At 47.0% G+C, this 21184-nt stretch overlaps 2 protein-coding genes across 4 annotated transcripts in view; one reads left to right on the top strand and one right to left on the bottom strand.

Annotated features, from left to right (window-relative positions):
• The first annotated feature begins 8372 nt into the window (after window positions 1–8372).
• Window positions 8373–11855, top strand: Stbd1 (starch binding domain 1). Its single transcript, XM_036201173.1, has 2 exons — window positions 8373–8638; window positions 10167–11855. Exons 1-2 carry the CDS (start codon window positions 8413–8415, stop codon window positions 10943–10945), a joined length of 1005 nt encoding a protein of 334 aa, XP_036057066.1. The 5' UTR covers window positions 8373–8412; the 3' UTR covers window positions 10946–11855.
• A 2036-nt stretch (window positions 11856–13891) lies between these two features.
• Window positions 13892–21184, bottom strand: part of Ccdc158 (coiled-coil domain containing 158) — a 51835-nt gene continuing 44542 nt past the window's right edge. For all 3 annotated transcript variants that reach the window (XM_036201236.1, XM_036201237.1, XM_036201238.1), the window contains exons 20-23: window positions 20655–20722; window positions 17362–17520; window positions 15241–15348; window positions 13892–13968 (exon numbers count right to left, since the gene is read on the bottom strand). In XM_036201236.1, coding sequence (XP_036057129.1) covers window positions 13892–13968; window positions 15241–15348; window positions 17362–17520; window positions 20655–20722 — 412 coding nt within the window. The remainder of the gene's footprint in view (window positions 13969–15240; window positions 15349–17361; window positions 17521–20654; window positions 20723–21184) is intronic.

Below are 21184 nucleotides of genomic sequence, written 5' to 3'. Positions count from 1 at the left end.
CCTGAAAGCCAGTGGAGGAGGCATCCAGTCCTACCTTGCGGGACGGGATTTTGGCATTCGGTCCTCAGATTCTGGCATGTAGGTGATGAGCTGCAGGTGGTGCGGGCTGTGCCGCTCTGGAGAGAATCCACGCCTTTCTGGGGCGCCTTGTTCCTGGCTTTGCTGCAGTCAGGTCTAGTCCATTTCAGGGTCCCATGACCCTGTCTCCAGGTTTCTATTGCTGTGATAAAACACCATGATCAAAGCAGCTTAAGGAGAAAGGTCTCATTTCAGTTAGTAACTCTCAGAGGGAAGTCAGGGCAGGAACTCAAGCGGGGCAGGAACCTGGAGGCAGGTGCTGAAGCAGAGGCCCTGGAGGAATGTTGCTTACTCCCCACGGCTTGCTCAGCCTACTTTCTTTTAGTGACAGGACCACAGCCAAGGGATAACACCTCCCACATCAACCAGCAATCAAGAAAATGCACCACAGGCTTGCCCACAGGCCAATGTGGCGGGAGCTTTTTCTCAACTGAGGTTCCCTCTTCCCAACCAGATGACGCTAGCCTGAGGCATGTTGACACAAAACTCGTGAGCACACAGCTGAACATGCAACAGAAGCAGCCACCAAATTGGCTGTGATGAGGGAAAATCCAAGTTGCTGAGGTCATATATAGTCTGTGTTCACGAGGCACTGGGCAATATTGGGATGTCTGTAGACAAAAGTGGTTGAAATAAAGAAAAAAATATACATATATATGAGTACAGGTGCCTTCAGAGGCCAAGAGAGGGCTCCCTTGGAGCTGGACTTACAGGTGGTTGTGAGCTACACAATGTGGGTGCTGGGTACTGAACACGGGTCTTCTCCAAGAGTAGTACATGCTCCTGCTGAGCCATTGGGTCAACTTTTCACTGGTTATTGAATTCTTCCTGTAGATTGGAGCCTTTTGATGGTGTCACAAAGAATGAGTCTCTCCCCTCTCTCTCAGACATTCCTGTCACTAGCCTTGCCAAGTCTCTAGCTACTGAACTAAACCACTGGTGATTCCTGACCCACAGGCCATTGCTCATTCAGATAGAGTAGCCAACAGGGTCTGTCATCTTGCTTTCTGCTGCCATCCTGAAGAGCACAGTTGGGGAAATTTTCTAGAAATAGTTTATTCAGCTCATGAGTGGATTAAACAGGATTGCACATTCCTCTCAGAAAGCACCCAAATTCTGTCAGTTTGAATGCATTTATAATAAGCTCTGAGCCACCAATAATGCATAGATGTTGCAGTAAGGAAAGAATGCATTTCCTCTCAGTGTCATTTAATCACGGTCGAGCCCAGATTTGAATTCTCTAATTTATGCATTCTGTCTTCCATCCTCTTCATTGCCTGAAACTGACTCTGTCATGTGACTCTGTCCCAGTGTTGGGCTGAGTCCGTGTGTGTGTGTGTGTGTGTGTGTGTGTGTGTGTGTGTGTGTGTGTGAATCTGTCTGTAACAGAAGGCTTTCTTCTTATGTATTGAACAGCATGGAAAACATCTCACAGGGAAGGAATGAGGGACACTATAGACATCTTTAACAGAGTTCTACAAGAGATTAAGTAACTGATTCCAATGGACCCCAACTGGCCCAGATAATAGTACTACAAATGTCATTGTTCATTAAGCCATATATGAATGTTGTCTTCAAGATTTATGGTGGATATTCAATTTTATAAGATTGCTTTCTACCACTATTTTGCTGTTTTCAGCACATGATACACATGCAAACACACATGCATTACTCTGGGTGAGGGCATGGAAGAATACATAAAATTGCATCTATGCATTAGCTTTGGTAGTAAAGTTGATTATGTGGGAAATCCAAGGCAAGTAAGGTTGGCTGTTACATTGTTTTCTTTTCTTTTCTTTTCTCTTCTTTCTTTCTTTCTCTCTCTCTCTCTCTCTCTCTCTCTCTCTCTCTCTCTCTTTTTTTTTTGGTTTTTCGAGACAGGGTTTCTCTGTGTAGTTTTGGTGCCTGTCCTGGATCTCACTCTGTAGACCAGGCTGGCCTTGAACTCACTGCCTCTGCAGTGCTAGAATTTAAGTCATGAACCACCATGCCAGGCTACAAGGCCATTTTTCTAATAAAGTCATGGAACTATTGGGTTAGGACCCCAGTTTTATGGCCTCATTTAACTCTCAAACGTCCTGCCTCCAAATTCCAGCCTGACTGTGTTTCTACCCTCTTAAAACCTCACAACAGACCCTCAATTTAAAGATAAGTCTTATTAGGAGCTTCCAAATCATAGAAGGATAAAATGCTTAAAATTCTGGAAAGTTTCTGTCCTGATTTTTCAGCACCGCCCTGGAACTGGCTCTTCACTCAGTTAGTTGGACTTAGAGAATATCCCAGGAGGAGAGAGAAGTAGGCTGCAGAAGGCATCACAATCGTACGAATACACACTGTACAACTGTGTCTTCAATCTCTGCTCAAACCCATCCTATATAGAACTCTTGCAGGGGCCCGAGAGAAGCCAGGTGATCAGGTGATTCGATGTGGGAATTTGCATCAAGGACCCTGGGTTCTAACTGAACTCTGGCACTTACCAGCTGAATGACCGGACACTCATTTGTTACCCTGTCTGCTCTGGTCATCTCATCTCCAGCAGGAATAAGCTCAGCAATAACAGTTCCATCTCCAGCGATGTGGCGAGGATTAGGGAAATGTTACAAGGGCCGAGAACAGACCCTGGCACATCCCTCACACGTACTGAATGTTAGCTGACGTCCAGGCTTGGTGGATCAGATAACCCCAGCCTGGTTCATGAGGAGCACCTGTCACATGGCAACCACCTGTCTCCGGATCAGCCTGCTGTGTTTAACTCCTGCCCAGCAAGAAGCCAAGAGAACACTTTTGAAACACCAAGTCTGTGGCTCAGCTGCAGCACACCAAGTGCCCAATCTAATACTCTACTACTCTCCCTGGACTTGTTAAAAACTCAATTCAGAGGCCTGCCTGCTGCACATGCTTCAAGCACACTAGCTCCATGGGCTTAGTGGGGCTAATGTGCCTTTTTGAGTGACATGCTGGGCTCAAAGCTGGCAGCTTCTCAGGCTAGTGAATGAAGGAGCAGGGACAGCATATCTAAACTTAAACTCCTTGTCACTTTACAGCCTTTGGGCTAAGAGCAAGTGTAATTCTGGTCTCCGGAATCCAAACAGAGGGGCAAGCAGCACACCATTATATATATAGCATTCCCAACGTCCAGATGAAGTAGACATAAATAACCGGAGAGAATAATATTAAGTTGTTGAGCTAGGGAGAGGTGAGATTTTTACTCATTGTCTTTGACTATCAGCTACTTAGCTGAAGTGTGTGTAACTGCATTTTAGAAATGGCAATATGCACCAGCCAGCTCACTAAGTTCCTTAACGGCTTTGTGAATTGGCACCCTGTCTCTGGAACATTATCGATCCTAAGAGGCGAGGCTATGATGCACATTAGCAGTGAAGCCTGGAGACAACAGTTTCCTCTCTCTCAAAGCTGTTTCCGCAAAGTTCATGCCAGAGTCTTCATGGAAGCTGAAGAGGCTTCTGTGTTGCCCAGGGGTCGGGGCATTCTGTGGTAAAGGAAAGAGCTCTAGTTCAGTTGGCTGGGAAACAAACAGGAAGGTGGGATTAGATGTCCTCAAGCCCAATTTAAGGACAGGTGCTGGAAAGCTGTAAGATGTGGTCTGATCTCGGGAGAGTGAGAACTGAAGTTAAAAACAAAACAAAAACAAAAACCTTGGCACCAACTCGAAGCCTTGTGGAACACTCCCAATATTTCTAGGTCTCCCCATGTAGCCAGGTGGCCTGCAGGCTTCGAGTGCTGAAGAGGGCTGGGTGCTGGGGTACATGCTCCGTTCCTTTCATGCAAGGCTTCCGACTGTGCCCGTTAACGTCCCGTAAGTCCCGCCACATCTTCTTGCTAATGTTTGCTTCTGGGATAGAATCAGACTCCTTCTTTGAATTTGCCTTTTCTGATTACCAGTGGCTCTGTAATCTGTTCCTTCGGCCTCTGAGTGCCTGTTGTCTGCTCGGTCCAGACGTGCCGAGAAGAATGGCCCTCAAGTCATTTTCTTGTCAATGTGCAAGAGCTTGTTGGGAATCTGGCCGTTAATCCTTTGTCTGGTTGACGATACAGCTAGCTCCCTGCCCTTGTCTGGAGCTGTCTGATATCGTTGTCTAGCGTGCTCCATTGGATGTGATTCTATCAAAATAGCCCCCTGTGTTAGGTACCATCACTGTGGCAGTGTCTTGGGTTTTGTTACCTCAGCGTTGCACTTATACCATTTTCATTTAGGGCTTTTATTCCACCCGAGACCTACTATTCAATGCAGCACACCTAACCCAGCTTCCCCTCCTCCCCCTTTCTCTATACAGCGGGCTAGCTCATTTGTCCAACACAGTTTCTCAAAGTTTCATCATTACCAAGCTGCTCAGCCTGGAGTCCAGCCGGGCGCCAAGATGAGTCAGAGGTTTGTGAACAGTTGCAGTTAGAAAATGTCTCTACGAAACCTGAGGCTGGGCGGCTCCAACGTGACTGATCCGCAGAGAGGGTTTGCCTGCGGGGAATGTCATGTGGAGACACAGGCGCAGAGTTTGACAGAAATGGACAGCTGCTGCTGGTACCTCCCCAGAGAGCCAGCGCTTGGAGAGAGAGGGATTAGAAACCAACGAACCAAGCTACACTTTAGCAGCGTGCTGGAATATTCCCTAAATGCCCCTCTGATAACACATATCCAAATTCACACGCTCACTTCTAAAACACATGTCTTGAACCAAGAATGTGGTTTAAGCAGGATTTGGTGTAGCTAGAGGCTCAGAGCTGGGGTCCTGGGGTCAGGATGCTGGGTTCCAATCCTAGCCTGGTCGGCTATCCGCTGGATGACCTTGAGCAGATCTCGCCTCTGAAGGCGTTGTATGAGATAATCCCAATGAAGCACCAGCCAGGGGCCAGCCTCAATTACATCAATTAGGCATGCAATAAAAAGCAACAATATGAGGGTGTATTAGGTGATAGACTTGGCATTACATGGAACACAAAGAATGAACTGCTCTGACCCCTAAGGGATTTGTGAGCTAAAGAAAGAGGAGACAAGTTCCAAAAATAAATATATCATAAGAGAAAACCTCAGATTCGTATGTTCATATCATAAGAGAAAATCTGACTTTGCGCTAAGAAAGTTTGGATGTTCAGAATTCAAATAAAAGAATGGCCTCTCAGTTTGAGGAAGGCGGAGGCGCTGAAGTGGAATTCTGAGCCGGGGAAGGCAAGGCCAAGCTTTAGGGAAGATTTTGAGCAGGGCTGAGAATAGTTGGAGAATAGGGGCAGGGTGCACCAGAGCCCAAGCCAATGGAGGTACACAAATGAGGCCTGTGGGTGCAGACACTGAGACTGGTAACTCAGAGGTCAGAGAGAGACCCGGGCTACTTTCTCCTCCTCTCAAGAATCTCTCTCCAGGTGGCGAGACTTGGTAAGTAGGGAGAGGTGTTTTTCACACCAAGCAATTCTCCAACTCATAGACATCAACTTGATGTCCTATAATTTAACACAGTTCTAACACTCTCTACCTGAAGTCAGTTTGGATCCCATAAGTTAAAGGGCTCAATGTAAGACTCCCCATCTCAGAGGTTAGGCTCAAGTCCGTGCATTTCCTGCTTCTGATTAGCTGGTTAGGAATCAGGGATCCTGCGACTTTTTCCTTGGGTTTTATAATTTGCTAGAATGGCTCACAGAACTTGGAGACCCTGGGCTTATGCTCAGTGGTTTATAATGGAAGGTACATGTCATGGTCTGGATGATCACGTTCACCACTGAATCCTTAATTAGTCTAAGACAAGAAATGCATTTGACAAAGAACACCCAAAGTCCTATGTAAGTTGTGCTTGAAGTGCATGTAAGATCTATGTAAGTTGAGGAAGCCGCTGTGGGTGGAAAGCCAGAGGTCATGAGGACGGGGTTTGGCTGTGAGATGTAGAGCCATTGAAGAATCTCCCGTAGAGGCTGGACATGATTGCGGTGGTATCCTCTGACACTTAGTCAGGCAGCCTGTAGGGGCTTGTGATTTAGTTTAGCGGGCAGTGACATCTTCATCTAGTGAGCTGGACTGGGGACATTCATTAGGCAATTCCTCCTTTCTCTTCTAATTAGGTTTCTATATATTATCAGGGTACCTCTCCCTAGGCCGCCTGTCTTTCATCTGTCCGTTAGTATTCTGACCCGCCCCTTGGTACTACCCTGCGTCCTGATGTCCTGACATAAAAGCCACATTTTGGGGAAAGGCCCCTCCCCTTCCTCTCTCTCTCTTCCACTTTCCTCCCAGGAGGTCTGCACTCTCGACCCCCCCCCCCTTTCTCTTCTCTCCCTCTTTCCTATGGCTCTCTTCATCTCTCTATTAAAATAAACCATTTTGCTTGGATGCAGTGTCTGGGTTGTGAATGAATGTCCACCGATGCCCCGCCACTGCATCTGCCCAGCACGGCAGCATGTTTCCCTGCACATGCGGAACACACTCTGGGTCCCCTGTGCAATACATCACAACACTATCTCTGTCTACTTACCTGCCTACTTTCTTACCTATCTTCCTTTTTCGGACCTTAAATTATTTTAAAATTTTTTATTAATTTTTTATATATTTTGATCATATCCTCTTCCCTCTCTCCACTCATTCCAGATCCCCTATCTTCTTACTACCCAGCTTCATGCTCTCTTTCTTTCTCAAAAAAAGAAAAACACCAAACACCAAAAGAACTGAAAATCAAGGCACCAACTTGAAAAAAAAGAAAGAAAATTAATAAGACAAAAAAAAAATCAAACGAAACAACACATGTTGTCTCCTGGAGTGTGGCTGATACTCCCAGTGACTCTCCCTTGGAGAAGACTGATTTCCGTCTCCCAGCAGGTATCGATTGCAAATAGCTTCTTGGTTAGGGCGGGACTTTGTGGTCTTCTCAGCGCTGGGTTTTGTCCGGTTTGCACTTGAGCAGGAGGTTGTTCACTCGGTCATAGTCTCTGTGAGTGTCTAAGTGTCTCAAGTTCTGCTGTGTCTGCAAGACACTGTTTCCGTGGAGTCTTCCACCACCCCTGGCTCTCAGACTATTTCTACCTCTTCCACGTAGCTCCCTGAACCTTGAGGGCAGGGTTAATAGAGCCGTCCCATTTGGGGCTGGGTGCTCCCAAGTCTCTCACTCTCTACACTTGGTCCAGTTGTGGGTCTCTGTTAATTACCTTCTACGGCAACAAGCTTCTCTGATGAGGGCTGAGTGATGCTCTCATCTATGGGTAGAGCAGTATTTAATGTTAATATTCGATAATTTAATAATAAGACAGGAGTTATTTTATTGCTGCGTTCTCTACCTATCTACCTTCTATCTTAGGAGTTGCAGCCTGCACCAAGATAGGAGCAACCCACCAGGAAGTGCCTGTCCAGAGCTCTTGTGCGATCCCAGTAAGGAGAACTGTGGAGTGATTGATCCTCCCACAGGGAGCCAAGTTGGCAATAGCTCCAAGGCACACACTTTCCAGCTGTGGCCTTAGCAGAGGATTGTGGGAGGATGCATATAAGGGAAAGCCTCCAGAAATAAAAGGCCCTGGCTCGTTAACCTGGAGTAGGTGTGCACATCGACAGAGTAGTGTGGTCAAACTTCCTCCATAGGACTTCTAGTGCATGAGAATCAATTTAAATTCATACACAAAACACTTTTAAAAAACGATGCTTGATAAAGGGTCGCTGGTTTATTAATATTTACTTGTAGGGGCTCCACCCCTGGACAATATCCAGTTCAGATTGGGTGGATGTCCATTGTGCAGCAACACACGCAACAAAAAGATGTGAAAGAATCGGGATGAATCAGCAGGATCTTGAGTTTGAGGCCAGGCTTAGATGTATAAAGAGTTCTAGGCTAGTCTGGACGCTTCTTTTAAAAAGGAGGGAGTAGGAGGTTCGAGGAGGAAAGGGATTGGTTGAGGTGGTGAGCCTTTAAGTAGATTATTACATAGAAAGAAGGCTATGCGCAGCTGGGAACCTGAGCGGAGCTTCCTCTAGGCCTTCACGTCCGTCCTCCCAGCCAACCCCGCCCTCTCCACCCCTGCGTGACTAAGGGTCCAGGTTCCTAAGCTCGGAGCTCTGGGAATCCCTTGCCCTGGCTCGGTGCTGTGCGCAAGCGGGCTCTTTGGATGAGGGATCCAGTGGCGCAGGACCCAGTGGAGCGGGACCCCGAGGTGGGCGGGGCGATGGGAAGTGGGCGAGCTCCCAGCTGCGGGACGGGGCGGGGCGGGGCGGGGCCGGGAGTTCGCGGCCACCGAGGACTGGCTGGCCACGGTGGAATCGTAAAAAGCTGGGGCGGGCGGGGTGGGTGTGGCCGCGCGGGTGAGCGGAGCCCTGCACCGGGCCGGGTAGTCTCCCGCAGCCTCTCAGCCATGGGCGCCGTCTGGTCGGCCCTGCTGGTCGGCGGGGGTTTGGCCGGAGCGCTCGTCTTGTGGCTGCTGCGAGGCGACCTTGTGGCCCCGGGGAAAGACGGGGGTGCGAAGCCGCAGAAGGACGTACCTCCAGGGGAGGCTGCGGCTCCGGGAGGCGGTCCGGGTGGCGGTGGCGGTGACGGCCTGAGCCCCGGACCTTCCGAACGGGTGCTGGTCTCCAAACCAGGTATTCTTCCTCCCCGGGGCTCGGGGCAGATGTGCCCGGTGTCTGGAAGTTCACTGGGGAAGGGGAAGACAGCTCTCCAGGTGGGTCCCTGTGGACCAGCTTCCCCGACCTGGGACTGAACCCTCCTCGGGTCCCGTCGCGTTCCCGGGCTGTACGGTCCTGGAGAAGCCACGCGGGTCCTCCGGAGGCCGCGCCTAGCTCCTGCCGCTCCTGCGGGCACGGGCTCCTCCGCCTGGCTGCGCTTGGCGCAGGGCGAGAGGCTGGTTTGGGAGAATCTCACAACCCTCTCCAGTCTCCGATGGAGCTGGGAGGGGCATCCTCTGAGTCTCAGTCCCATAGCTTCAAGCCCTGACACCCCACCCCCCTTCTTAGATATGAGTTTAGAGCAATCGACCGTTGAACGCTCACTTCCTACTGTCCGGACAGTTCTTTCAGAAAGTAAAATTCAGCTTAGACGTGGGTCGTGAAAGCCACTGCAGCTGGGGCTGTGCGCTGGCCGTGTGCACTTACAACAGCCCAGGCGGCCTAGTAGGGAACCAAACTCTGATGGGAATTGTCCTATAAGTTTAGATCTACGTTCTAGAGACCCCGCACCAGGCAACCAGTGCGCACTTTGCCCTTCTTTGGCAAGTTGTCGTTGCCTGGCAGAACTTATTTTTAGTGGTGGTCATTTGTAGCCATGTAAAAATCTTTCCCAAGGCTGATTTTCGATAAACGGTTCATCTCATGTTTTCAGCTGGAGATCGGGAATTCAGAGTAATATTTGTTGACCTCTCACTCTGAAGCTCACATTTAAAAAGAGGCGAAATGAAGCACCCCTCTCCCCCGTGCTGAGTGTAAGAATTCAGGCTTTGGGAGCTATTTAGGTAGCCAGGAAAGAAACCAAGTCTTTAGGGGACCTGGATTGTGGGCTCTTAAGAAAGTTTTTAAAGTGTGTATAGTATGTGTTGGGGCTGGGGGAGCTCACGTGTCTTTGAAGAGATTTCTCTCCCCTCAAGTTCACCCCAGCGCTACTCAGTCATGCTTGGTACTCCTGACATTGACCACGCTGCCTTCCAGAGCTGGCCCCTGCCCTGCACTCTCTTCCAGGGAGTACAGGTGTGCACTCAGGAGCAGGGTAGCATGAGCAGGGTAGCATGCAGTCCTTTGTCCCACACAAGCCACCGTGTGTGTGGCTGGGCCTCCTGCTAAGCGCCTGCCCTAACCCCTGGACAGCATTTTTTTTTTTTTTTTTTTTTAAATGACAGGAGCCAAGTGACTTAACTTTGGATCTCTGCCAACTTGGTCTGGACTGTGGTAGACCTTGCAGCCTGCCACTCCGTTCTCTTTCGCACTGGGCACCGAGATTCCCGAGTGTGTTTTGGTTGTTGGCTCTACGTGCATGCTCTTAGAGCAGTGTTGGGAAGGTGCAGACAGGTACTTGATTCCTACAGAACTTGAACTACACATAGAAACGAAGACAATAGCAATCGATGATATCAGTTTTCCTTGGTGAACCACCTAATGTTGCTACACTTTCCTCTCTTAGAGCAGTTTCAAGAGCGCAATGGCCATTTGCTTTCCGAGACCAAAGATCCTGGTGACCTGCAGGGAGCACAGAGACTGCAGAACGCTGGAGCAGACTGCGGCAATGCCAGAGAGTATGTTCCTGCTGCAAAGATTCTAGACACACACTCCAGGGCCAACCCAGAAGTGTCAAGGAACCAATGCCCGGAAGTTCATGGAGGAGAAGGGAGACCCTGCAAAGGACAAGAAACAGCTGGGAGTGTGGCAGAGAGGCTGCCCTCCGGCTGCCTGCTCGGAGACATAGCTAAAGCAGCCGGCCTTGCGCAGGCCAGTCAGGACCCGGCAGGCCACGAGGACTGGGAAGTGGTGTCTCGGCACTCATCTTGGGGGGATGTTGGTTTGGGTGGCAGTCTTGAGGGCCTAAGGCAGGGGATGGATGATGGCAGAGGCACTCTTGTGGGAGGAAGAGGCTGGGAAGCAGATGGGAAGGCGGTGTCTCTGGAACCTCCGAGGGTCAGCATCCAGTTCCAGGTGCACTACACCACGAGCACCGATGTGCAGTGCATTGCAGTAACTGGAGACCATGAGAATCTTGGGGGATGGACCACCTACGTCCCCCTCCACTACTGTAAGGATGGGCTGTGGTCCCATTCCGTCTTCCTGCCTGCAGACACGGTGGTGGAATGGAAGTTTGTGTTGGTGGAGAACAGGGAGGTCACTCGCTGGGAAGAATGCAGCAACAGACTCCTGCAGACTGGCCATGAGGATAAAGTGGTTCACGGGTGGTGGGGGATTCACTGACTCCCTCTGCAAAGCATCCGAGAGGCTGCGGCAGACCGTGGAAGAGGCTAAGGCCGCAGCGCACACTGCATAATTTAAAGGCAGTGTGGTTCCATATGTAGCCATCAGAGTTCTTTCAGAGTTGCTAGTGTGGCTTTTGTCCAAAACGTAGGAAGATGTATGCATGCAGTAGTGCCTCCTGTGAGCTGGGACTTGCCCTTGGTGCCTTGGCTGGTTTGTGCTGACACATCATTACTTGACAGATTGATCTCCCTGGTTAGTTGGTTTGGCTAAGATTGAGGCATAGACTATGGGCAAGGAGAAACTACCCAACCGCACAAGTACAAGGCAGAGCCTGTAGGAGCTCTTAGAACAGGGAGGTGTCAGCAAGCCTCATTGAATACAGCTAAACAACGCTGTTTACATTAACAATGACACCATTTCGGAAATGTTACCAGTCAGGACCTGAGTGATGCTGGAAGACTCCCCATTAGTTTTTGTTCCATTTTAAGTGCTGAGGGTGGTGCAGAGTTAGCACGCATGTCTTTGTCTTGACGCTTTCAAGTCTTAGTTGGTCATTCAGGAAGTGGAGCATGAGTGGGTTGGGTGTGAGGCAGTGAGGTGGCCTGAAGGGGACACCATATTTCTTTGAGGACTGGGGGTTAGAGGTCCAAGTCTGGCTCCAGCAGCGGGTGCATGCACTCTTTACCCACAGTGCCTGTCAGACCATCTCTGTTCACTTCCGAGTCCCAGTCCTGCCAGGTCTCACAGGTGGGCTGCCCTAGAGAGGGTTTTCCACCTGTCACCTCTTCACTGGCCTGTCTTACCAGTGAGTGAAAGTCTATGTAGGACCATGATACAGAAGGATATCCTTGCTCTGAGAAGAAGTAATTATTAAGCTTTAAGTTATAACTGGATAATAAATCCTGAGTTGCAACATCCTTATAAAATGTCTGAATTATTTGTTTCAGTTTTAGCACCATAACCTAGAAATAAAATAACAGTATAATATTTTACATATAGAGAAAAGCAAACATCAAATTATAGCAGATGAAATATGGAATCTATTTTCCTTTTTGGAAAAAGTTCTCAATATTTTTTAAAACTTTGCATAGACGGGAACTCAGCAAGCTGGTATTTAAAGATGAAATGTTTTTGAGGGAGGGTTTCTTGTAGCCCAGGCTTACCAAAAAATTCACTATGTAGCCAAGGATGCCCTTGAAACTGCCCTCCTGTCTCCAGTCTCGCAGGGTGCTGGGATCGCAGGGTGCTGGGATTGCAGACACATGCCACCACACCCAGTTTTATGCAGTACCAGGCAATCATTCTACACGAGCTACATCCAGTTCTTTGTTGTTACTTTGAGACGGGATAGCCCAAACTGGCCTGGAACTTGATCTCTAGCTAAGGATGACCTTCAACCCCTGATTGTCCTACTTCTACCTTCTGAGTGCTTGGATAAAGTGAGTTTTTATGTGTTAAAACGGAACAACATCTATTGAAAGAACAGTATTCAATTCTAGCTACAGCAGCATCAGACAATGCTTAGCAGGCTGTTTGCAAGCGTTGGGCTCCCAGCTCTTTGGGATGAAATTCATACATTCTGCTCTGTCTCTCATAATGAGGTCTGCAGAAAGAAGGCACTGGCCATTGCTTCACAGTGTTCAAGAATCCCCCTGAGAAGTAAAGCAATTTAAACAAAAGTCTCTAGAATTCTATCTATAGTCACCTGATGAAATAAAAGTTAATCTTTCACTAAAGCCAACTGACTTAGGAAACAGATTCTGCTATGTATATAGACATACATTATTTATAATTAAATGTACATCTATTTTAGCCATCCTTTGAAGTTGGATGTGCTTAGAGTGCTAACTGTCATTGCGGGAGCATGCCACTGACTGCTGGGTCAGGGCTCCTGCTGGCACCAGGTAAGAAGGTAGGAACCACACACACCCACTTGCCCCAAAGTCTGGGCAGCAGCTGCCCTCCTTGTAGAGTCCCCCAGAACCCCTTCGGCCCTGTGGTACCACCATCCTAACGGCCCTCTCCATCCTCTGCATCCGGCCTGTGGGAGGGAAGTAACTCAAGAAAAACCACACATGCAGTATTAACACCTGGACCTGAAGTAGCACACGGTTCTCTGTTTATCTTCCTTTCCACCCGCGAGAACTGGTCAGGTGACCGCCCCATAGGTGAGGGACACAGGGCTGCAGCACGGCCTCCAGCGAGGCAGCTGTGTTCCCATGACAACTGTGTACCAGGGAGTGGAAGATGAGATTCTGTGAACAGCTTGCCACTGCCACTTCGTCTCTCATGTTTTGGCCCCAGAAACACTGCTGTGACTTACCTGTCCTCCTTGCCTCATTATTTCAGTTTGCGCTCAAATATGCCCCAGTTTATTAAAATTTCATGAAGGTAGACTACATTAGTTCAATCTAGAACTTACTTATTCATTTTAAAGAGTGACCAAGTATTGTCTTTCTTTAGTTTTATGTAAGGAGAGAGATTTCTAAAAGTTTTGTTGATTACTGATATCGACAGAACAAACAGTGAATTCAAGGTCACCAAAGAAGGCTGGTGTTTGTCCAGCACGCTGGAGTTTGTCCTGTCTTGGCACTGCGCCCCTTTACACCATAGGAACACTCTTTTTTTTTCTCTTCAGGAATTTGTTTAAGCTGAAAAAAAATGGCTCTACTATCTCAGAACCAGTAAAATAATTTAAAACAGCTATACCAGTTAGCATAAATCAATACAGTATAATATATGAATACTCTCAAATCTAGCTGGTAGTGTTCAAAGTTTTACTGTGAGAGCGTTCAAGAAGTTTATTTCAAAATAGAGTTTACAGGACAGGGTATCTTTTATTAAATTTTCACATAAAAAGAAAAAGTCCACAGGGCACTAATTATAAGTAACATCACAATTAATCAGGTGTTAGCCCTCTGTAGAGAGCAGGCAAGCAATGTGTCATTTTAGTAACATTTTTTCCTGGTCTTTCACTTTCTGAATTCTCTTTTCTTGATTTCTGATCATTGAAGACATTGCTGAAAATAACAAAGAAACAAAGTTAGATTGGAGAGTCATCTCTGGTTTTAAGCCCCTCCACACTTGTCTTTAAGGATGAGCCTTTAGCATGCAGAACAGCCTCACTCAGCCCAGAGGTGTGTAAGACTTCAGTGCAGTGCACTTTTGTAAAGGCCGTCGTGACAGCAAGCTTACAGCCTCCCTAAGCAGGAGGAGACAGAAGAAGCAGAATGCAAGCACCTCCAGAGGGTAGGCAGCAGAGGAAAGCCTCCTGACCTGCCTTCTCAGGGGTCAGCAGTCATTACTGTATAAATAGTGTGGGAGATTTCTCTTCTGTGCATGTACACAAATGGAAACTGTACACAAATGGAAACGTGTGTATGGTTTTGAATTTTGGTCATGCTGGGATTGAACCTCCAAACTATTTGTTCAGAACTTCAATAGCCACCCTACTAGTCACTGCTTCTAGTCCAAGGTAGTGTTTCTGTTAAACAAATGCCAACATCTCCCGATTAGATGATTCTAAGAGGACATGAGTAGACGACCTCAGAAATAGAAATCGAAGTGTGGGGGAAAGGTGGGCCAAAAGCCCCCCAAAACCTACATTCCTTAAAAAAAGTGCACAATAATATAGGCAGCTCTAACTATATTTGGTAGTTAAAAAAAAAAGATACAGAGTTGGGTGGGTAGGGAAGGAAGGGCAGCTCTGGTAGGGAGAGAATGCGATCAAAATAAATCATATGAAATTCTTCAACTATGCCTTCGGAAAGACTCAATAATCTAAAAGGAAATGTGTTCTTACTGTTTAGGGGACTTGGGATTTCGTTCAACAGCGATGTGGATTGACTTGGTGTGTTAGGAATTGCAAGGATCAAGTCCCAGCTCTACCGTTGACTAGGAGACACAGGACTGGCGGTGTTGTCTTGTGCCCTCATTGTTATGACAACAGTAGCAGCTCCCACACTCCCGTGCTGTCCTGAAGGCCCCATGAAGACAAGAGCAGCACTGGATTTAGGGGCTGCACACAGGTGCAAGCAGAGCCTATTATGACTAGACTTACATTTACTGTACATATGTCTGCTGTTACAGAAACATTTAGTGTGCGTGCGTGCGCATGTGTATGTGTGTGTGTGTGTGTGTGTGTGTGTGTGTGTGTGTGTGTGTATGTGTGTATATATCTTTTTATGAGTTTTCCCCCCAGTTCTGAGGACTGAACCCAGCGCTTTTGTTAGTGAGGAAAGCGCTCTATCACTGAGCTAACCCCCCAGGCCTGAGACCTCTCTGGACGGTACCTTGGTTCTTCAGCTGTAAATCTTCTACCAGGGTTTGCAAACTTTCCAGTCTGTTCTGCAGTTTTCGGCATGTTTTTCCTGTTGTTTCTAGTGACGGAGACTGTGAATCTATTAGGAAATTGCTTAGATGTGATATTAAAAGTCTATTCAATATTGCTTTTAGAAATCTTCAAATTATGTGCTAAACAACTTTTCCTAAGAAAACTTTGAAACATTATTTGAAAATGAAAAAAAATCCATTTAAGTGTGGCAACACTAGCTTACTTGGTTTTGTTTCAAATCAGTTTGATTTACTGTTATTCAACCTCATAGTGCTGAGCAGGACTCGTGAGAAAAATACTTCAAGTTAGTGACACTTTGTCCAGCAGTCATTTTCACACAAACTGAGCAGATCCTCACTGAATTCAGACCCTGGCCCACTTTCCCACGAAGGGCTGTCACCTGAGTGTGGATGGTCTATGTGGTGGGCAAGGGCTGTATGGAGGCTGGCACAGCACGGCAACGCTAGGATGTGTGGCAGTAACTCATGAGGCCCAAGAGGCCTGAACGCTGTCTTCAGTAAGTGTGTAAGTTCTGTCCAGTTTTGAAGTACTTGGTTAGCAAATGGAAGAGGTGAATTTTGATCTTAGCCCCCAAGTAGATGAATAATTTTGAAAACATTTTTGCTTACTTTTTATTACCAAATACCCTTTTTGTTGTAATTATAGTATTAAAAATAATTATCTAGGGGTTGAGGATTTAGCTCAGTGGTAGAGCGCTTGCCTAGCAAGCGCAAGGCCCTGGGTTCGGTCCTCAGCTCTGGAAAAAAAAAAAAAAAAAAGACAAAATAACAAAAATAATTATCTAAAAGGTTTTCAATTTAAGAGGATGAGAAACAGCATCTTAGAAATATTTGAACAGAAATAGTACACAACATGATGCTTGGTAAGGATCTGAAATGGGGGAAGATGTCCTGTCACCGTGTGGCCTTTTGGGTACTGCCCTCCGCCCAGCTAGGTGGTTTTGCACTTGCTTGCTGTCTGTTCGCCGCCTTTGAGGCAGGGCCTCACTGTGTGGCCAGGGATGGCTCAGAATTTACATGTAGAGCCCGGCTTGGACTCTGGGACCTCCTTTCTGTGTCTCCTGAGTGACTAGATGACACAAAGAGCTTGGGAACAAAAGGCACAGGACACAACTCACACAATAAACAGTAGAGTGTGGCCAGGCGGTGGCGCACGCCTTTAATCCCAGCACTGGGAGGCAGAGGCAGGCGGATCTCTGTGAGTTCGAGGCCAGCCTGGGCTACAGAGTGAGATCCAGGAAAGGCACAAAACTACACAAAGACCCACCCTCCACACCCCCCCCCCCAAAAAAAAACCAATAGAGTGTACTCAAATGTGGCTAGATCTTGATGTTTGTAGCCGCTTTAGATTCTAGAAATAGGAATGGCATAGACTCTGGAAAGACTCAGAAATGTTTTGACAGAGACACAGCACCTTGTGTGACTTATGCCTCATCAGTGAGAATGAGTCCAGAGTGCTGGGCTGGTTTTGTTTGTTTGTTTGTTTTGGTGGAGCTGAGGATCGAACCCAGGGCCTTGCACTTGCTAGGCAAGCGCCCTACCACTGAGCTAAATCCCCAACCCTGCTGGGCTGGTTTTGATCACTGTTGTGTAGAATGAGAAACATTTCAAGTCCGATTCAACATACTTATAGGTAATTCAATATTCTAAGGCACTTACTACAAATCACATTTTTTAAAATTATAAAACAAAAACTGAACTTAAAAAGTTTGATGAGATTTTTTACAAGGTTGTATAACAGACATCTACACTTAAAAGGTGTTGGCTGAAGGAGAGCCATGTTTTAACTAAGCAAGAGTGGAAGGTCTCAGTACGTAGATACAAAGTATTAAGAAAAATAACAGAAAATAAATTCATTGTTGATGGCAGACAAGAGTAGAAAGGCATTTATACACACGGCCTAAGCTTCTATTATCCTGATGCATAAACAATCGCTGTCTAATTTAAAGACCACATACTTACAGCGCCAACTGCAGGCTGTGTATGAGAAGAGTGTGCAGAATCTTGCAATTCCCTGCTGTGAGAAATCAACCCCATCAGCCACATGAGGCCATCCTTACCTTTTGTAGAGTTGGGTGAGTGGATGGGCTTGGCGGAGCGATACTGAGATGTGGAGCCCACTGACTCCTCAGCAGAACTAGTCAGGAGGGAGTGTACTGGAGACTTCTTCGGGGAGGAGGTGAATGACCGGGAGGCTGAAATCTTCACCGATGGACTTGCTAAAGTCGTGTAAGGACAAGGGCAAAAGATAAAATTAGCCAAAATTAGCATAGTGCACTTATAAAAAACATCAAGCCTTTCACAAGCAAACACCTCCAATGACAGGGATGGAACAGTTACAGTGGGTTTAGTTTTGATACTGCTATTACCTGGAGACATCAGTGTCTTCACCCCTGACTCTCTCTCCAGCAAGCCTCCATGCCTCAGCCTTGCACTGAGGTAGAATCATTGCCCCCTGCTATTAGCTTGCAGATGGACTTGTAGGACTACCCAGGCTCGACTCATCTGGAGAACCCTGGTTTTAGGAATGAGAAGGTGTAGGACCCTGAGATCCAGAGTTCTCCATTCAGATCAGATCTACTGCTCATTTGATCAAACTGGTCTGGGACTGTCAACACCTCAGCTGTCTACAAAAACAAAGCCACAATGAAGTGTCTAGAAGAAGGTAACCTCATCCAAGTCTCACCCCGGGTGAGATGACATGGTAGATGACATGGTAGATGACATGGTAGATGACATGGTAGATGACATGGTAGATGACATGGTAGATGACATGGTAGATGGCATGGTAGATGACATGGTAGACAACCAAGAGTAAACATGCAAAGAGCAGCTCATTGGTACACAGGGAGACCAGACAGTGGGGCTGTCAGGCAGGGACTTCCATAGATTCAAACCCTGTGACCTCAAAAGCCGGATGTGCTCTACTCGTAGAAAGAAAATGGATGCATGGTTAAGAACTGCTAAAACAAGCAAGCAAACAAAAGGCGAAAGCATATTCCATTTAAATATGCGTCAGTTAAATTTACAGCTGACTTCACAGCAGACACACCAGGAACCCTAAGTGGGGGAAATTACCCACATTAAAAATGTGGTGAAAAGCCGGGCGGTGGTGGTGCACACCTTTAATCCCAGCACTTGGGAGGCAGATCTCTGAGTTCGAGGCCAGCCTGATCTACAGAATGAGTTCTAGGACAGCCAGAGCTACATAGCAAGATTCTGTCGCAAAACAACAACAACAACAACAAAAACCCCAGAACAAACAAACAAACAAATAAACAAAGCCCTGTCCTGTTTGACTCTGTCAGATAACACAAGCTACAGTCACCTGAAAGGAAGGAACCACAGTTGAGACCTGTGGGCAAGCCTGGGGTGCACTTCCTTGATTAATGATTGATGTGGGCAGGCCCAGTTCCCTGTAATGATGTCATCCCTGGGTCCTGAGTTGTACAGGAAAGCAGGCTGGGAAGCCATGAGGAGAAAGCCAGTAAGCAGTACTCCGCAGTACTCCTCCCTGGCTTCTGCTTCAGTTCCTGCCTCTAGTTCCTGTCCTGACTTCCTTTGATGATGGACTGTGCTGTGGAGCTCTAAGCCAAGCAAATCCTGTCTTCTCTAAGTTGCTTTTGGTAACCATGGTTTGTTGTTGTGTTTTTTTTTGTTTTGTTTTTGTTTTGTTTTTTGTTTTTTGTTTGTTTGTTTGTTTGTTTTTTTGGTTTTTTGAGACAGGGTTTGTGTAGTTTTGCACCTGTCCTGGATCTCGCTCTGTAGACCAGGCTGGCCTCAAACTCACAGAGATCTGCCTGCCTCTGCCTCCTGAGTGCTGGGATTACAGGCGTGTGCTGCCACCGCCCGGCAGGTAACCATGTTTTATCACAGGAATAGAAAGCTAACTCAGACATAACCAACTGTGTTTATATTTGTAATTACGGAAAGTTGGATACTGAATGGGGTCAAAGTATTCTAAGGTATTCAGAATATGTGGAAACAGGCAAATGCTCTAATTTAGAGTACTCTAAGAAGGCAAGACTTTTACTCTCATGTCCTGACTAATCATTAGGATAAAGGACAAAGGGCTGGAGAAAGAGCTCAGTTGGAAAATGCTGGTTGTGTGAACAGGGGCACCTGAGTCTGAAGGCCGTGACCCATACAAAAAGTGGTGGCATAAGATTGAAACTTCAGCATTGGCAGTGCAGAGGAGGAAGAACCCCTGGGGATCCCTGGCTGGCCAGCCTAGCCTACTTTGTGAGTTCCAGGGCCAGTGAAAAGCTCCATGTCATAAAGCAAGATGGATGGCATCCTGGAGCATGACACTCAAGGTTGACCTCAAGTCTACACACACACACACACACACACACACACACACACACACACACATGCACTTGCATATACACACAAAAGCATATAATGTTTGATTTTAACTATATTAACACTTCTATAAATGAAGCTCTTCTCACATTATACTTTAATTTTCCCTATTTACATTAGGACTGGCCAGATTTATAGCCATGTTTTTATTGAGTAACCGTCATTTTCTTTCTTTCTCAGTGACTTTCTCTTCTGTAAGTTAAGTAGCTAACTCTCTTGCCTTTGCTTTCTAAATCTAACATACTCTCTATAATTTTCTCCCTGTTAAACGGCCTTCTGTGATTTGTTCTTTGGCTATGTTTGAAGTCATTCTCTAACATTTTTCTTGCCCTTTCCCATTCTGAGTCTGAGTCATGTGACTTTTAGACAGTCTGTTGTTCTTCCCATCTCTCATGGCTCTTCTTTTCAGAAGCTTGTTTTTATGGAAGTCACTTTGTAATTCACTGGAAATGACACAGAGAGCCTCGATTCTCCTTTTTTATTCCAGCCATTCAATAAGCATTTAATTAGCAGCTGCGTTGCCTCAGGAAGGGTCTAGATACCTGGAGCGGATCAGGAAGTTGAAGACTGTAGGGCTTTACTTCCCAGGCTGTGCCAGGGCTTCCAGTACAACAGGAAGTAGTGAGTTACACGGTATGATAGAGGATGGTGTGTATGTATGGTGTGTATGTAATCCAAGTGGAAAAGGTAAGGGGAACTGGACAGTGTGGGCAGTTGTGATTTTTTTTTTTTAAGTAAGTGGTGAGTGTTAAGGGTTGCTGGGGAAGTGACATTTGAACACAATACTACAATTTGAATACAATAAGGCCATGTTTGCGGCAGTAGAGATGTAAAAGCTTCAACAGGGAGACAGCCTAGCAGGTTCAATTACCAGTTCCGGGTAGGTTGTAGGAAGTGAGACCAGAGCTAATGGGGCTTCACCACTGCTGTGGTGACTGGCTGCCTTCTCTTGGAGTGAGGACCCTCTGCAGATTTTCCTGGAACTCACCTGTAGACGTGAATGTGAAGCAGCTAGACGGATCTTCCAGGTCTCCTGTGTGCAGTGTGACCGGCTCTCTGGAACATAAGAACAGTGTGCTGGTTAATTCCGCCAGTTCGACTGGACTGAGCAACACCTAGGCGATTACCAAGGCAGAGCGCTGGGCTGGGGTGTCTCTGATGTTTCCAGAGATGTTTGCTCATGCAGGCTCTGAAGAGATGATGCTGGAGGAGGAGGAAGAGGCGGAGCCTGGTCATGAGAAGGAAGCTGATGGGCTTGGCTTTGAGGATCCCTTCCAGCATTCTCCCCAAGTCTACTCTGCTCCTGTCGTAGAGTTCTGTCCAAGCACAGCCTGAACCACCACCACAACCAAAGTAAAGCCTTCCTCTCTCATGTTGTTTTGTTCAGGTAGAAGAGTTAGAGAAGCTGATACAGATGCCAACGCAAAGATCTCCTGTCTGTGTGTATGACTGCAGGCCAGAAGAGGGCATCAGATCCTATTACAGATGGTTGTGAGCCACCATGTAGTTGCTGGGAAT

The sequence above is a fragment of the Onychomys torridus genome, chromosome 10 (genome assembly GCF_903995425.1).
Source record: "Onychomys torridus chromosome 10, mOncTor1.1, whole genome shotgun sequence".
Classification (NCBI taxonomy): Eukaryota; Metazoa; Chordata; class Mammalia; order Rodentia; family Cricetidae; genus Onychomys; species Onychomys torridus.
The sequence above is the reverse complement of the archived record's forward strand: the minus strand, read 5'-3'. Positions and strand labels throughout refer to the sequence as shown.